Below are 18,386 nucleotides of genomic sequence, written 5' to 3'. Positions count from 1 at the left end.
GTACGGATAAGAACGAAATGTTGTTGCATTAACTCGTAGTGCAGAATAAAAGAGCAATAAGGTGCAGATATAAATAGATTTCTGTCACAGATAAATATTTTGCATATGCATCCACGTTTATGGATGTATGTTATATTGTCTTTATATTCCAGCGAGTTAATCCGTTTTTGGGGGGGAATTGAGGGGATTATTATGATGCATTCAAGAGTCTTATGGCCTGAGGGAAGAAGCTGTTACGGAGGCTGCGGAACCTCTTTCTAGAGTCCAGCCGTGAAAACAGTCCTTGGTGGGGGTGGGAGGAGTCTCTGTGGATTTTCTGAGCCCTGGTCAGGCAGCGGCTTTTTGCGATTTCCTGGATAGGAGGAAGAGAAGTCTTCATGATCTTTTCTGCCGTCCTCACCACTCATATTATATATACAGTATGTAATATTTACATATAGACTTCCTTTTATTTTAATTCAAATTTGAACTTTACAGTACAGATAAGAACGGAATATTCGTTGTATTAACTCGTTGTAGTGCAGAATAAAAGAGCAATAAGGTGCAGATATAAATAAATAGATTTCTGTACAGATAAATATTTTGCATATGCATCCACGTTTATGGATGTATATTATATTGTCTTTATATTCTAGCGAGTTAATCCGTTTTTGGGGGGGAATTGAGGGGATTATTATGATGCGTTCAAGAGTCTTATGGCCTGAGGGAAGAAGCTGTGGAGGTTCTGCTACGGAGGCTGCAGAACCTCTTTCTAGAGTCCAGCAGTGAAAAATAGTCCTTGGTGGGGGTGGGAGGAGTCTCTGCGGATTTTCTGAGCCCTGGTCAGGCAGCGGCTTTTTGCGATTTCCTGGATAGTAGGAAGAGGAGTCTTTATGATCTTTTCCGCCGTCCTCACGAGTGGTGACATATTATATATACAGTATATAATATATACTGCTATATTATGTTATTATATTATATTTTTATATAGTATATACAATATATAACATCCCAATTACCTTGTACAATATTACATTATATGTAACAGCTGCAGCAAAACAATAAAAAATAAAGGGTAGCATAAAATAGAGAGTAGATCCAGCAGAAAATAAACATAAACAAAGAGAGGTAGCTAACATAGAAGGTGTTAGGTAATAGACAGATATCATCTAATGCTGTATGGCGAGTGATTATACAGCTGGATGGAGTGCGGAATGAAGGAGTTCTTGTGGGAACGAAGCTGAAGGAGCCAGTTGGAGTATGTGCTCCGCTGTCCCTCAATTGTCTGGTGGAGTGGGTGGGCAGGATTGTCCATGATGGCCAGCAGTTTGTCCAGTGTCCTCCTGTCCCTCACTGACACAAACGCCTCCAACTGCGTACCAATAGTTTGGCCGGCTTTCCGGATCAGTTTGTCAATCCGATTTAAGTCCCTTTTGCTGGTGCTGCTCCCCAACAAACCACTGCAAAGTACAGGGCACTGGCCACAACAGACTGAAAAAATATCTCCAACATCTTGCTGCACACATTAAAAGACCTTATTGCGCAAATGATGATTTAACAATGATCATGATGATAATTGACGCAAACAGACTGGACAAGTTGGTAGAGAAGGCCAGTAACGTCGTGGGAGTGGAGCTAGACACTCTGGCAGTGGTGTCAGAGAGGAGAGGTCTTGCAAAACTCCTAGCCAGTATGGACAACACCTCCCACCCACTACACTCGGACCTTGCGGGGTTAATGAGCACGTTCAGTGGAAGGCTCAGACTCCCAAAATGCAACACGGAACGACACAGGAAGTCCTTCATACCGACAGCCATCAGACTGTATAATGCATATTGTACTTCTTGACTGCACTTAAATGTAGAGTATATGTAGAATATATTTATATTATTTATATATTATATGTAATTAATAGATTATATATATTATATTATTTATTATTATTCTTGTCTATTGTGAGCGACCTGTGGTGCTGAATTTCCCCCAGGGATCAATAAAGTACTTTCTATTCTATTCTAATTCATCATGAATATTAATATCATTTCTATTATTATTACTATCTCCACTGATGATAATCCTACGCGAAGGAGCTCATCTTTACCTTACACCACAGGTGTCAAACTCAAATCTGGCTACTACATAATTTTACTGTGGACTGCCTCATGATTTTAACATTGCCCGCCAGGTCATTTAATGTGGACCAAAGTTCTTAACCTTTTGGACCTGTGGACCAGGGGCCACTCAAATATGAACACTGAATTAGTAACCTCACTCTTTATTTCAATCATATTTAATAATTATATCTAACGTATTTACAGCTTACAACCTTGCCAATTGATATGAAACCATGCAGTAATCACAAAGATTATTATTTTAACAAATACACCTTAGGATTAGGTCAGGCTGATTAGAAAAATAAGTACGAACTAATACCGCATAAGAAGGAACTCATTAATAACTGATGACAAATATGATGTCATGCTAAAATAAACAAGCTAGATTAAATAATGTTTTTTTTAACAAAACTCAATAAAATTGAAGTGAAAATTAAAGTACAGTTTTACCGCTTTAGTCATATTTTTTGCGCTTAACAACTTCTCTATGACTTTGTTTGAGATTGTCACAAGTGGTGGAAAAGTGTATTACGACTGGGTAGCCCATACGGACCACAGCTGTGGAAACAGATATTTTTGGGGACCCTATGGTGGGGACCTCGCGGCCCAACAATGGATCCCTGCCCTATGGTTAAGAAACTCTGCGCCACATCATTTTAACGTGGGCGCGCCACATCATTTTAACGTGGGTCCGCCGCGTCATTTATGTGAAATACTGGAAATAAAAAAGCACTTTCTGGCTAACTTTATTTGTTGTTTCAATTTTGAAAGGAAAATGTTGCACATGCAACTGAATATGTTCTACAGGGGGGTTAGTGTTGGATCCGGAGTATTTCTCCTTAGGCGGGGTGTGGCACGTTCCAACATGCCACAGCAAGAATGTTTTCGCTCTACTGTGGCGAAAAATTATATTTATTAAAGGGGAACTGCACTTTTTTATGTTAGACAAAGACACATATCTTTAGTTTTTATGCAGTCTAAATCGTAAATAAATGCTAGCAAAAGTCAGTGGGGAAGTCGCTTCCTCGCAGTCCCACTGTCAGACACGGCACAGGAGTAGTGTGCAGGTTTAACAAGATTTTTAATGCTCATGTGTTTTAACAAAGTTTTCTCCAGACTTTTCAGTCTCACCAATCCTCTCTCTCTGCTCCCGGCCGCCTACTGTTAAAGACAACAGATGATTAGATTAACACGTACCACCTGTGAAATCTAATCACCTGCCAGCTGTGTCTCGCCGTCAGCACATGCCACACCCTTGCCTGATGGCGCTTGTCCTCAGTACCATGGACAGCGGCGGTGACTTTTCCTCCTGCAAGCAGCGCTGACTACACCTCCCCCCACAGTCAGCTAATAGTTGCTCTATTTCTCCTATAAAGCACTCTAAAAAACGTCCATCAACACTTATATACACGCTCTACGTATACATGTAATGTAGTAACAGGCACATTCATAATAACATTGTTTACATATTCTGTTCATTTTAGCATACGGCGGTGTGTTTATTTTACGGACGCGTCACGGCATTCGCTTTTCCCTTCAACAACAAACACTAAGCATCATGCAGCGGTATTCCTAAGTACTAAACAAGATATACAAACTACGAACATAATAAAACAATCACTTATTGTACAATGTCTGCTCTCACTGAGACGCCGACTGATGGGATGTTCATAAATTCCTGTTTAGATGGAAAATTATTCATAATCCTCACGAAGGGTTCCAAAAAAAGTGCCTTGTCGTATTTTTCTCGCTATCTCCGGGTATGAGGTAAATGTAAAAGTTGACCAACTTGGCCACGTCCTTCTACTATCCAGGTGAGAGGCATGGTATATAATCTAGAATTAACTTTCACCAACGCAGAGGCCACGCAGCAGCAGCAGCTCAATATGTCAATATAGCAGCATAAACTAGTTAGCCGCTAAAAATGGTTTGTCTGCGTTCGCCCTTATAATAACAATATTACTAATACTTGGATAATATTCAGGTTATGATATATAAATGGAGTATTGTTGGCGGTTTTTGCATATTTATTAGAGGACTTTTTGGGCGGAATAGTGTTCTCATTAGCTTCATCGTACTTGCCGTATTTTATGTCTTAGAAATCCATTTAAAAAAAGGAAAACATATGTGTTCTTGTCTTACATAAGGATTGTGAATGATAGGCAAAAAATACAAAAATATGCAGTTCCCCATTATTTTTTTCATTTTTTTATTTTTTTGCTCAAACGTGTCAATGAACTTCAGTCCTAAACAAAAATATCAAACATCTGATATATTTTTGAAGGCTTTTCGATCAGATAATGTCACAGGTTTAAATGAGTAAAACAACTCATGTTATGCAAATGTTGTGGTTAGGGTGTCCGCCCTGAGATCGGTAGGTCGTAAATTCAAACCCCGTCCGAGTCATACCAAAGACTATAAAAATGGGAGCCATTACCTCCCTGCTTGGCACTCAGCATCAAGGGTTGGAATTGGGGGTTAAATCACTAAAAATGATTCCCGGGCGCGGCCACCGCTGCTGCTCACTGCTCCCCTCACCTCCCAGGGGGTGATCAAGAATGATGGGTCAAATGCGGAGAATAATTTCGCCACACCCAGTGTGTGTGTGACAATCATGGGTACTTTAACTTAACTTATACAAATTGGCAACTGTTATATAATTTGATAAAAAGTCCTTCAAAGGGTTACAATAATTTAAAAAAACTGAGCCTGTTTTGTATTTGTGTTTAGGGCTACTGTCAGGACTTGGTTCCTGGCGTGGATGGTTCTCCCAGAAGGCAAAGGAAAGTTGGCGCGGGCCAGACGTGAATTTGCATACATGATTTATTTTGACACTAATAAACTACAAAAAAAAGGAAGTAAACAACAGGCGCTCACAGTGGAGGTAAAAAACTTGACTAGGAAAACAAAAGACGCGCACAAAGGCGGAAATACAAAACTTGGTAATAAACACAAAACTTGCACAAATGCAGAAACTGAACAATTAAACAAAAACACTAGCTGTGGCATAAATGAACAAAACTTACTTGGCAAAGAACTGTGACATGACATGAAGCAGAGTGCTGAAATAGTGTGAGGACGCCAGGACGAACAACAGAAACAGACAGATTTAAATAGTGACGTGATCAGTGAAAACAGGTGCGTGACTCGAAACATGAAACAGGTGCGTGACAAGACAGGTGAAAACTAATGGGTGACCATGGAAACCAAACCAAACAAGGAAGTGCAACCAGGAACTAAAAATAGTCCAAAAAACAAACACATGACCAAAACAAAAACATGAACAGACATGACAGAACCACCTCCTTACGGACAGATCCCAGATGTCCAAAAAACAGGATCAAGAGTCATGGGCTGGCAGGAGGGGGACATGGCGGTGGGTCGCCAGGCCAAGTGGCCCCGAATCCACCGAGGCATAGTCATGTGGCGGCGGCGAGTGGAACGCCGCCGCCACAGGCGAGGTGGGCGACCCGGGAAGGGCCACATGCGTGGCCGACGAAGCGCTGGTCGCACTTGGCGTGGCGGACGACCAGGTAGTGGCCAAAACCGTGGCAGACAAGGAGGCAGGCGCGTCGTCGTCATTGCAGGCGTGGAAGCCGCAGATGACGCAGGTGCGGGTGCAGCAGGCGAAGCAGGCGGCGAAGCTTGGCGTGGCACTTCGGGCGGGGAATCTTGGTCTTGGCCGCTTGGATGGTCTTGGCTGCTTGGAGGGTCTTGGTCTTGGCGAGGGTCTTGGACTTGGCGTGGTTGGTCTTGGACTTGGCGTGGTTGGTCTTGGACTTGGACCTGGCGTGGTTGGTCTTGGACTTGGACCTGGCGTGGTTGGTCTTGGACTTGGACTTGGCGTGGTTGGTCTTGGAATTGGTCTTGGCGTGGTTGGTCTTGGAATTGGTCTTGGCGTGGTTGGTCTTGGACTTGGACCTGGCGTGGTTGGTCTTGGAATTGGTCTTGGCGTGGTTGGTCTTGGAATTGTTCTTGGCGTGGTTGGTCTTGGACTTGGTCTTGGAGTGGTTGGTCTTGGACTTGGTCTTGGACTTGGTCTTGGCGTGGTTGGTCTTGGACTTGGTCTTGGCGTGGTTGGTCTTGGACTTGGTCTTGGTGTGGCGGTGCTTGGACTTGGTCTTGGCTTGGGGGTGCTTGGTTTTGGCGTGGAGCTGCGACGAATGTAGGCTCATACAACTTCTTTGTATGTCTTGTCTTTATTGTACAAGATGCGATTCGACCACACAACAACCCCAACGTGCGTCTCTCCTCTTTTCCCGGCAATACTCGAACGCCTGACTTTCTATCATCCACGTCACTTTCCTATCTCTCCCCGGAAGTCCCGCCCCCCAGCCAAAGTCATTGGCTAACACCCCGTAGCCAGCCGCTACATCGTGTAGAAATATACCAGTGTTTTTCAACCACTGTGCCGCGGGTGTGTGCCGTGAGATACAGTCTGGTGTGCCGTGGGAGATTATCTAATTTCACCTATTTGGGTTGAAAATATTTTTGCAAACCAGTAATTATAGTTTGCAAATGATGTGTTGTCGTTGAGTGTCTGTGCTGTCTAGAGCTCGGCAGAGTAACCGTGTAATACTCTTACATACCAGTAGGTGGCAGCCGGTAGCTAATTGCTTTGTAGATGTCGGAAACAGCGGGAGGCATCGTGCAGGTAAAAAAGTGTCTAATGCTTAAACCAAAAATAAACAAAAGGTGAGTGCCTCTAAAAAACGGCATTGAAGCTTAGGGAAGGCTGTGCAGAACGAAACTAAAACTGAACTGGTTACAAAGTAAACAAAAACAGAATACTGGACGACAGCAAAGACTTACTGTGGATCAAAGACGGCGTCCACAATGTACATCCGAACATGACATGACAATCAACAATGTCCCCACAAAGGATAAAAACAACTGAAATATTCTTGATTGCTAAAACAAAGTAGATGCGGGAAATATCGCTCAAAGGAAGACATGAAACTGCTACAGGAAAATACCAAAAGAGAAAATGCCACCAAAATAGGACTGCAAGACAAGAACTAAAACACTACACACAGGAAAACAGCAAACAACTCAAAATAAGCCCGGGAGGGATGTGACAGGTGGTGACAGTACATCTACTTTGAGACAAGAGCTGTAGTGATGCATGCTTGGTTATGGTTTAAAGACATATCCAACAATTACGACTTTTTACTGTCAACTGAGTTTCGTTTTTTTAAATGATTTCTGCTGGTGGTGTGCCTCCGGATTTTTTCAACGCAAAAAATGTGCCTTGGCTCAAAAAAGGTTGAAGTACACAACAAAAAAATAAAAACATGTTTAAAGTCTATAGTAATTTAATAACTGTCTGTGTATTGTACACAATACACATGTGAAACAACTGTGAAAATAAAAAAAATGTACACGAAAAAAAAACCTGAGGAAAATTAATTTGTCATGAACTATGGTAAATTATGGCCAACATACACAGGAAATTACTGAAAGGACAAAAGTCAGCCTTTGTCCACTGTGGGTTAAGTCAGTGTTTTTCAACCTTTTCTGAGCCGAGGCACATTTTTTTCCATTGAAAAAATTGTAAGGCACACCACCAGCAGAAAACATTAAAAAATGAAACTCAGCAGCCAATATTGACAATAAAAAGTCGTTCTCGCAATTGTTTGATATGAATTCAAACCATAACCAATCATGCATCACTATAGCTCTTGTCTCAAAGTAGGTGTACTGTCACATCATGCTGTGACTTATTTTGAGTTTTTTGCTGTTTTCCTGTGTGTAGTGTTTTAGTTCTTGTCTTACGCTCCTATTTTGTTGTTGATTGTCATGTAATTCACGGATGTACTTTGTGGACGCCGTCTGCTCCACACGCTGTAAGTCTTTGCTGTCGTCCAGCATTCTGTTTTTGTTTACTTTGTAGCCAGTTCAGTTTTAGCTTTGCATAGCCATCCCTAAGCTTCAATGCCTTTTCTTAGGGGCATTCACCTTTTGTTTATTTTTGGTTTAAACATTAGACACCTTTTTACCTGCAAACCATGAATTTACCATGAATTGATTTACGTGGACCCCGACTCAAACAAGTTGAAAAACTTATTCGGGTGTTACCATTTAGTGGTCAATTGTACGGAATATGTACTGTACTGTACAATCTACTAATAAAAGCTTCAATCCATCAATCAATCAAAAAACCATTGCCGTCGTTCCCGACATCTACAAAGCAATTAGCTACCTGCTGCCACATACTGATATGGAAGAGTATTACACGGTTACTCTGCCGAGCTCTAGACAGTACAGACACTCAACAACGGCACATTTACGGATTATAATTACTGGTTTGCAAAAAAATATTTTTAACCCAATTAGGTGAAATTACATAAGCTCCCACGGCACACGAGACAATATCTCACGGTACACTAGTGCAGTGGTTCTCAAATGGGGGTACGCGTACCCCTGGGGGTACTTGAAGGTATGCCAAGGGGTACGTGAGATTTTTTTTAAATATTCTAAAAATAGCAACAATTCAAAAATCTTTTATAAATATATTTATTTAATAATACTTCAACAAAATATGAATGTAAGTTCATAAACTGAACATCAAATCAAGTAGGCTGTTCCATTCATTTCAATGCAACAATTCAATATTCAGTGTTGACAGCTAGATTTTTTGTGGACATGTTCCATAAATATTGATGTTAAAGATTTCTTTTTTTGTGAAGAAATGTTTAGAATTAAAGGCCTACAGAAACCCACTACTACCGACCACGCAGTATGATAGTTTATATATCAATGATAAAATCTTAACATTGCAACACATGCCAATACGGCCGGGTTAACTTATAAAGTGCAATTTTAAATTTCCCGCAAAATATCCGCTGAAAACATCTCGGTATGATGACGTTTGCGCGTGACGTCACGGATTGAATGGAAGTATTGGGACACCATTGTGTCTCAATACAAACAGCGTCTGTTTTCATCGAAAAATTCCACAGTATTCTGGACATCTGTGTTGGTGAATCTTTTGCAATTTGTTTAATGAACAATGGAGACAGCAAAGAAGAAAGCTGTAGGTTGGATCGGTGTATTAGCGGCTAGCTACAGCAACACAACCAGGAGGACTTTGAGTTGGATAGCAGATGCGCTATCCGACGTTAGCCGCCGACCGCACCGATGATCTGGTGAAGTCCTCCGTCGCGCCGTCGATCGCTGGAACGCAGGTGAGCACGGGTCGTGATGAGCAGATGAGGGCTAGCGTAGGTGGATAGCTAATGTTTTTAGCATAGCTCTGTCAAGGTCCCGTAGCTAAGTTAGCTTCAATGGCGTCGTTAGCAACAGCATTGCTAGGCTTCGCCAGGCTGGACAGCATTAACCGTGTGGGTACAGGTCCAGGGTTTGGTTCGGTGTCTCCTGATAGTAGAAATAATAGTAGTATTGTTGATATTCTGTCTATCCTTCCAGTCAGGGGCATGTTTCTTCTGTTTCTATTTGCAGTTAAGCACGATGCTTTCACGTTAGCTCCGAAGCTAAAGTGCTTCACCGATGTATTGTCGTGGAGATAAAAGTCACTGTGAATGTCCATTTCGCATTCTCGACTCTCATTTTCAAGAGGGTATAGTATCCGAGGTGGTTTAAAATACAAATCCGTGATCCACAATAGAAAAAGGAGAAAGTGTGGAATCCAATGAGCCCTTGTACCTAAGTTACGGTCAGAGCGAAAAAAGATACACCCTGGCGTCCTGCACTGCACTCTAATCCTTCACTCTCACTTTCCTCATCCACAAATATTTCATCCTCGCTCAAATTAATGGGGTAATCGTCGCTTTCTTGGTCCAAATCGCTCTCGCTGCTGGTGTAAACAATGTGCAGATGTGAGGAGCTCTTCAACCTGTGACGTCACGCTACTTCCGGTACAGGCAAGGCTTTTTTATCAGCGACCAAAAGTTGCGAACTTTATCGTCGATGTTCTCTACTAAATCCTTCCAGCAAAAATATGGCACTATCGCGAAATGATCAAGTATGACACATAGAATGGCACTGCTATCCCCATTTAAATAAGAACATTTCATTTCAGTAGGCTTTTAAGTTCATGAATCCAGATGGATCTCTATTACAATCCCCAAAGAGGGCACTTTAAGTTGATGATTACTTCTATGTGTAGAAATCTTCATTTATAATTGAATCACTTGTTTATTTTTCAACAAGTTTTTAGTTATTTTTATATCTTTTTTTCCAAATAGTTCAAGAAAGGCCACTACAAATGAGCAATATTTTGCACTGTTATACAATTTAATAAATCAGAAACTGATGACATAGTGCTGTATTTTACTTCTTTATCTCTTTTTTCAGCCAAAAATGCTTTGCTCTGATTAGGATTAGGCCATAGGGGGTACTTGAATTTTTTTTAAAAATTCACAGCGGGTACATCACTGAAAAAAGGTTGAGAACCACTGCACTAGTGTGCCGCGGCACAGTCGTTGAAAAACACTGAATGAAGTAACATCGCACTTTCATTTCCCTACTGTGTTGTTGCAGCAGACACACTTGCCAATACTACGATGCCACAGTCAGTGGCCTCCGGTAGATGGCAGAGTTGTAACACTGTAGCCTGTGATCACTGCTAATTAGCAACCGAAGAAGAAAATGCGGAAGTTAGCGACTTTACGAAACCAAAGCCAACGCGACTGTGATTGTATTGCTGCGTGTTTGCTTATTTCAGCACGTGTGTGCGACGTGTGTTAAAGAAACTAAACAAAAGCCTATTTACGCTTGAATAAAAGAACCAGACTGACGGCGAAAGTTGTTAAAATTGTCTTTTCGGTCCGCTTGTTTGCTAGCTGCGGCGGTTGCTAAGCAGGGAGCTAATGTGTTTTTGTGAAAAATGCGTAAAGTCAAAATACTGCGAGCCTTGATGGAGCAGCGACTAAATGCTGTCGTGGAAGAAATATTTGGACTGTTTGAAAGAACCATCGCCGAGTACGAGGAGGAACTTGCTAGGACAAAAGAGGAGAAAGAACGACAACAAGAACTACAGGACGCGGTTCTCAAACCTCCAGTTCGGTTACACAGAGCAGGTTTGTTTACCTTCTTTGTACCTTATCATTGAACACAGAGGGCCTCAAACTTCTTTTGCCAAGTAGCATCCCAGAAAACACTCAACTCTCCAAGTACCATCATAATGACTAACGTTGAAATACAAACCCTGTTTCCATATGAGTTGGGAAATTGTGTTAGATGTAAATATAACCGGAATACAATGATTTGCAAATCATTTTCAACCCATATTCAGTTGAATATGCTACAAAGAATATATTTGATGTTCAAACTGATAAACTTTTTTGTTGTTGCAAATAATCATTAACTTTAGAATTTGATGCCAGCAACACGTGACAAAGAAGTTGGGAAATGTGGCAATAAATACTGATATAGTTGAGGAATACTCATCAAACACTTATTTGGAACATCCCACAGGTGAACAGGTAAATTGGTAACAGGTGGGTGCCATGATTGGGTATAAAAGTAGATTCCATGAAATGCTCAGTCATTCACAAACAAGGATGGGGCGAGGGTCACCACTTTGTCAACAAATGCGTGAGCAAATTGTTGAACAGTTTAAGAAAAACCTTTCTCAACCAGCTATTGCAAGGAATTTAGGGATTTCACCATCTACGGTCCATAATATCATCAAAGTGTTCAGAGAATCTGGAGAAATCACTGCACGTAAGCAGCTAAGCCCGTGACCTTCGATTCCTCAGGCTGTACTGCATCAACAAGCGACATCAGTATATAAAGGATCTCTCCACATGGGCTCAGGAACACTTCAGAAACCCACTGTCAGTAACTACAGTTGGTCGCTACATCTGTAAGTGCAAGTTAAAACTCCTATGCAAGGCGAAAATCGTTTATCAACAACACCCAGAAACGCCTTCGGCTTCGCTGGGCCTGAGCTCATCTAAGATGGACTGATACAAAGTGGAAAAGTGTTCTGTGGTCTGACGAGACCAGATTTCAAATTGTTTTTGGAAACTGGATGTCGTGTCCTCCGGACCAAAGAAGAAAAATAACCATCCGGATTGTTATAGGCGCAAAGTTGAAAAGGCAGCATCTGATGGTATGGGGGTGTATTAGTGCCCAAGACATGGGTAACTTACACATCTGTGAAGGCGCCATTAATGCTGAAAGGTACATACAGGTTTTGGAGCAACATATGTTGCCATCCAAGCAACGTTACCATGGACGCCCCTGCTTATTTCAGCAAGACAATGCCAAGGCACGTGTTACATCAACGTGGCTTCATAGTAAAAGAGTGCGTGTACTAGAGTGGCCTGCCTGTAGTCCAGACCTGTCTCCCATTGAAAATGTGTGGCGCATTATGAAGCCTAAAATACCACAACGGAGACCCCCGGACTGTTGAACAACTTAAGCTGTACATCAAGCAAGAATGGGAAAGAATTCCACCTGAGAAGCTTCAAAAATGTGTCTCCTCAGTTCCCAAACGTTTACTGAGTGTTGTTAAAAGGAAAGGCCATGTAACACAGTGGTGAACATGCCCTTTCCCAACTACTTTGGCACGTGTTGCAGCCATGAAATTCTAAGTCAATTATTATTTGCAAAAAAATATCAAGTTTGAGTTTGAACATCAAATATCTTGTCTTTGTAGTGCATTCAATTGAATATGTGTTGAAAAGGATTTGCAAATCATTGTATTCCGTTTACATTTACAACTAACACAATTTCCCAACTCATATGGAAACGGGGTTTGTAAATAGATTACTGTACAGATAAATATATTGCACTTTTGCATATGCATCCACGTTTATGGATGTATGTTATATTGTCTTTATATTCCAGCGAGTTAATCCATTTTTGGGGGGAATTGAGGGGATTATTATGATGCGTTCAAGAGTCTTACGGCCTGAGGGAAGAAGCTTGCTGGATAATTTCGAATACACTTCTGCCTTTGAGACTTAGTGTATGTAAGTAGTATGCAACTACAATTGTTTGATATTGACAAATGTTGTGTTTTGGACTGCAATATTGTTCAATTAAGGACACTCAATACATATGTGCCTGGGGGTCGGCAACCTGCGGCTCTGTAGCGCTGCCCTAGTGGTTCCCTGGAGCTTTTTCAAAAATGTTTGAAAGTGTAAAAAGATGGGGTTAGAAAATATATGTATATATAACAAATAATACAAAGCATTAATAAAAAATAAAATAATAATACAAAGCCTATATTGACTTACATTGAATTGTTGTCCTACAGGCATTCATCAGGTGTTGGTGGAAAGTGAAGGCGAGATTGCTTCCGAGCAGCAGGAGTGGATCTCCAGTATTTGGCAGGATGAGCCACAGCTCCCCTTCATTAAAAAGGAAGAGGAGGAACCGTGGCATCAGCTTCAAGGGCTGGAGGAGGCTGACATCACCAAGTTGACTAGTGTCCCTTTGGCGACGAAAGATGAAGACAGAGCTCAGTCCTCACAGCTTCATCACAGTCAAAGTGAGGAGAACAGAGGGTCGGAGCCTCTGACTCAACACATGACAGCAGAAGATGGAGACAACCCGACGTCACTCTGTTCTGAGACCGATCTCAGTGACGAGGACAAACCTGTAGAGAGTAATAGGGACTCTAAAGGTGATACGGGACGTCACGCTGACAAGAAACACTTTGAATGCTCGGAATGTGGGAAAACATTTGACCAAAAGGGAAATTTGATAATGCACATGAGAATACACACCGGAGAGAAACCCTTTCCTTGCTCAGTTTGCGCTAAAAGATTCTCCTTGAAGGCGAATTTGAAAAGACACCTGCTCGTACACACGGGGGAGAGACCCTTTTCTTGTTCATTATGCGCCAAAAGATTCCGAGATAAGTACGACATGACCGTACACATGAGGAAACACGCCGGAGGACAACGTTTGACGTCCGGCTGCTCAAGTCTTCACATGACAGCAGAGGATGACGGAGAGCACTGTGGAGGATCACAAGCGGACAGCAACTTTGCTCCGCTGTCGGGTTTGTACGACTTGATGTCACAATCTTCCGATACCGATCACAGCGACGACGCCCGAGACCCTTTGGACTCTAAAGCTGACACGAGACATCACGTTGACAACAAAAACTACGACTGCTCCGAATGTGGGAAAACGTTTTCCCAGAGGGGAAGTTTGACAGTGCACATGAGAATACACACCGGTGAGAAACCTTTTACCTGCTCGGTTTGTTTGAAAAGTTTCTCAAGAAAGGAGAATATGATAATACACACGAGATTGCACATGGAAGAGGAAAAATATCCCTGCTCGCTTTGTCCTAAAAGATTCACCTGCAGACGGTCTGTGGAGACGCACATGAGGATACACACCGGGGAGAAACCGTTCAGTTGCAAAGTGTGCGATAAAAGGTTCATGTATAAGTTTCAGGTCACCAGACACAAGTGTGTAACATAAGACATTTTGACTTTTTACAGCATCCAACCAGTTTAGTTAATGACAAACTGTAATTTTGATCACACTGAGTATTTTAGTGGTGTTTCTCACTAAGTGTTGTGTAGTTTTTCGAGCTAATATAGTAATGATTTCTTAATGCTCATTAGTATTACTGCATTTCATTTGGGTTTTTATTCAAATTAAATAATTCAGGGAGATTGTAAGATTAACTGTAAGATTACTATTAAAGTTAAAGTACCACTGATAGTCACACACACTAGGTGTGGTGCAATGTGTGGAAATACTATTATTGTCACAACTGAACTGTGAGATTGTAAGATTAACTGTAAGATTACTATTAAAGTTAAAGTACCACTTATATTCACACACACTAGGTGTGGTGCAATTACTCTCTGCATTTGATCCATCCCCTTGTTCCACCCCCTGGGAGGTGAGGGGAGCAGTGAGCAGCAGTGGTGGGTGCGCTCGGGAATCATTTTGGTGATTTAACACCCAATTCCAACCCTTGATGCTGAGTGCCAAGCAGGGAGGTAATAGGTCCTATTTTTATAGTCTTTGGTATGACTCAGCCGGGGTTTGAACTCACGACCTACCGATCTCGGGGCGGACACTCTAACCACAAGGCCACTGAGCAGGTCTATTTAATCACGTGACTTGTTGGCCACCAAACCAAACTGGCTACCTTACAGCAAACTATCTTCAATCAATCAATCAATGAATGTTTATTTATATAGCCCTAAATCACAAGTGTCTCAAAGGGCTGTACAAGCCACAACGACATCCTCGGTACAGAGCCCACATACGGGCAAGGAAAACTCACCCCAGTGGGACGTCAATGTGAATGACTATGAGAAACCTTGGAGAGGACCGTATATGTGGGTAAACCCCCCCCCCCCCCCCCCCCCCTCTAGGGGAGACCGAAAGCAATGGATGTCGAGTGGGTCTGACATAATATTGTGAAAGTCCAACACAGCGAAAGTCCACTCCATAGTGGGGCCAGCAGGAACCATCCCGAGCGGAGACGAGTCAGCAGCGTAGAGATGTCCCCATCTGATGAACAGGCTAGCGGTCCACCCCGGGTTGGGAGCAGAGTAGAAAAGAAAGAAACGGCAGATCAACTGGTCTAAAAAGGGAGTCTATTTAAAGGCTAGAGTATACAAATGAGTTTTAAGATGAGACTTAAATGCTTCTACTGAGGTAGCATCTCTAACTTTTACCGGGAGGGCATTCCATAGTATTGGAGCCCGAATAGAAAACGCTCTATAGCCCGCAGACTTTTTTTGGGCTCTGGGAATCACTAATAAGCCGGAGTTCTTTGAACGCAGATTTCTTGCCGGGACATATGGTACAATACAATCGGCAAGATAGGCAGGAGCTTGACCGTGTAGTATTTTATACGTAAGTAGTAAAACCTTAAAGTCGGATCTTGGATGCACAGGAAGCCAGTGCAAGTGAGCCAGTATAGGCGTAATATGATCAAACTTTCTTGTTTTTGTCAAAAGTCCAGCAGCCGCATTTTGTACCATCTGTAATCTTTTAATGCTAGACATAGGGAGGCCCGAAAATAAAACGTTACAGTAATCGAGACGAGATGTAACGAACGCATGGATAATGATCTCAGCATCGCTTGTGGACAAAATGGGACGAATTTTAGCGATATTACGGAGATGAAAGAAGGCCGTTTTAGTAACACTCTTAATGTGCGACTCAAACGAGAGAGTTGGGTCGAAGATAATACCCAGATTCTTTACAGAGTCACCTTGTTTAATTGCTTGGTTGTCAAATGTTAAGGTGGTATTATTAAATAGATGTCGGTGTTGAGCAGGACCGATAATCAGCATTTCCGTTTTCTTAGCGTTGAGTTGCAAAAAGTTAGCGGACATCCATTGTTTAATTTCATTAAGACACGCCTCCAGCTGACTACAATCCGGCGTGTTGGTCAGCTTTAGGGGCATGTAGAGTTGGGTGTCATCAGCATAACAGTGAAAGCTAACACCGTATTTGCGTATGATGTCACCTAGCGGCAGCATGTAAATACTGAAGAGTACAGGGCCAAGAAGCGAACCCTGGGGAACTCCGCACGTTACCTTAACATAGTCCGAGGTCACATTGTTATGGGAGACACACTGCATCCTGTCAGTAAGATAAGAGTTAAACCAAGACAAGGCTAAGTCTGTCATCCCAATACGCGTTTTGATACGCTCTAATAAAATATTATGATCAACAGTATCGAAAGCGGCGCTAAGATCAAGAAGCAGCAACATAGATGAAGCATCAGAATCCATCGTTAGCAATAGATCATTAGTCATTTTTGCGAGGGCTGTCTCCGTAGAGTGATTTGCCCTGAGTATGCAAGATGCCGAGATCTTACTGCTAAAAGCAGATATGGGAAAAATGTCTAACTCTGCAATGGAATTGATACCTATACGTTATCGAAAAAAAGATTTGTTTCGTGATCTCAAGGATTATCCATCGGTCGCGTTCCCAGACATGTCGAAATATCTTGTGCTCCAGACGTCCTTCGACACAGCAAAACAGATAAAAACTTGAAAAGGCACGAAGTCCTACAACAACTTTGTGTCTGGCAGAGTCAAGGAAATTGGTATCGCTAGCCTAATTTTGCGTATTGTGAGGACGCCTCTTTGTAAACAAACTGCGAGTAGCTCTCCAGAGCCTTGATTCACTGTATTTAATTTTTCCAATGTCAACCGCTCAAAGATAATCGGAGAGACCACTGAAGACATGGCAGGTTGTGAAAGAAGATGGAGAAGTGATCACAGCTCACTGTCACTGCTAAGTTTCGGCCATGTCGCCTTGATGTTGCGGGTATGCATGTTTTTCTCCGTCTTTATCAAAATATAACTATAGAACTCAACGTTGTTTATGTGCTGGAAGCTTCATTTATGAATGCTGCCTTTGGTAAAAGCTTAACTCGTGCTTTACGAAATACTCATAGTAAATACATTTTAACAATTTAGACTAAAGGTAAAATACAAATAATATCAAGATAATACTTAAATGGGAAATACTGAATGTTAAAAGTACAGTACAGGCCAAAAGTTTGGACACACCTTCTCATTCAATGTGTTTTCTTTATATTCATGACTATTTACATTGTAGATTGTCACTGAAGGCATCAAAACTATGAATGAACACATGTGGAGTTATGTACTTCACAAAAAAAGGTGAAATAACTAAACCTGTTTTATATTGTAGTTTCTTCAAAATAGCCACCCTTTGCTCTTGTATATTTAATAGTCGTGTGATGGGTGACGAGCCAAGGAGACGCCAAGAGGAATCGTCGAACAAAAAGCTTTATTTGTTTCAGCGAGCCTCGGACTAGAGCTGCAGCTCTAGGAGAAGAAGTGTGCCAAATCTCTTCATTCTGCTGTCCTGTCGGAACACTGTCCTTTAAATACCTTTCCTGTAGACCCCCTCTCCTTGTGGGTCTAATCTTGATGCCGGACAGTCTGGCCTGTCTATCTTTCCTTGTCATTATTCCTGTGATTAGTTTAAGTCGGGTGACCTCCGACCCCTATCCTCTGTCCTTATCTGTGGACCTTCTACCAGGTGTTGCTAATGTCTTTAATCTTCCTCCTGACACCTACATTCTTATGGGATTCCCAATGTCCTGTGGACACTCTTCAGTAGCGGTTATGGACCTTTGCACTTTGACCTTAGTAGAAGAATAATTTTAAAAGATTATGTGGCCAAATACAAACACATGCTACTTCCAATCCTATAAGATAATTATACATGATATATTTAACCACATTCTGATTACTTTATCGCACACTCTTGGCATTCTCTCGATGAGCTTCAAGAGGTAGTTGCCTGAAATGGTTTTCACTTCAGAGGTGCGCTTGAAGCTCATCAAGAGAA

At 41.9% G+C, this 18,386-nt stretch overlaps 1 protein-coding gene across 1 annotated transcript; it reads left to right on the top strand.

The window, feature by feature from the left end:
• Positions 1 to 10,694: 10,694 nt before the first annotated feature.
• On the top strand, positions 10,695 to 14,824 carry LOC133644245 (zinc finger protein OZF-like). Its single transcript, XM_062038600.1, has 2 exons — positions 10,695 to 11,134; positions 13,324 to 14,824. The coding sequence occupies exons 1-2, from the start codon at positions 10,942 to 10,944 to the stop codon at positions 14,502 to 14,504; spliced, it is 1,374 nt and encodes a 457-aa protein (XP_061894584.1). The 5' UTR covers positions 10,695 to 10,941; the 3' UTR covers positions 14,505 to 14,824.
• The last annotated feature ends 3,562 nt before the right edge of the window (positions 14,825 to 18,386 follow it).

Source organism: Entelurus aequoreus, linkage group LG27, assembly GCF_033978785.1.
Source record: "Entelurus aequoreus isolate RoL-2023_Sb linkage group LG27, RoL_Eaeq_v1.1, whole genome shotgun sequence".
NCBI lineage: Eukaryota > Metazoa > Chordata > Actinopteri > Syngnathiformes > Syngnathidae > Entelurus > Entelurus aequoreus.
This window is presented reverse-complemented; position numbering and strand designations above follow the sequence as displayed.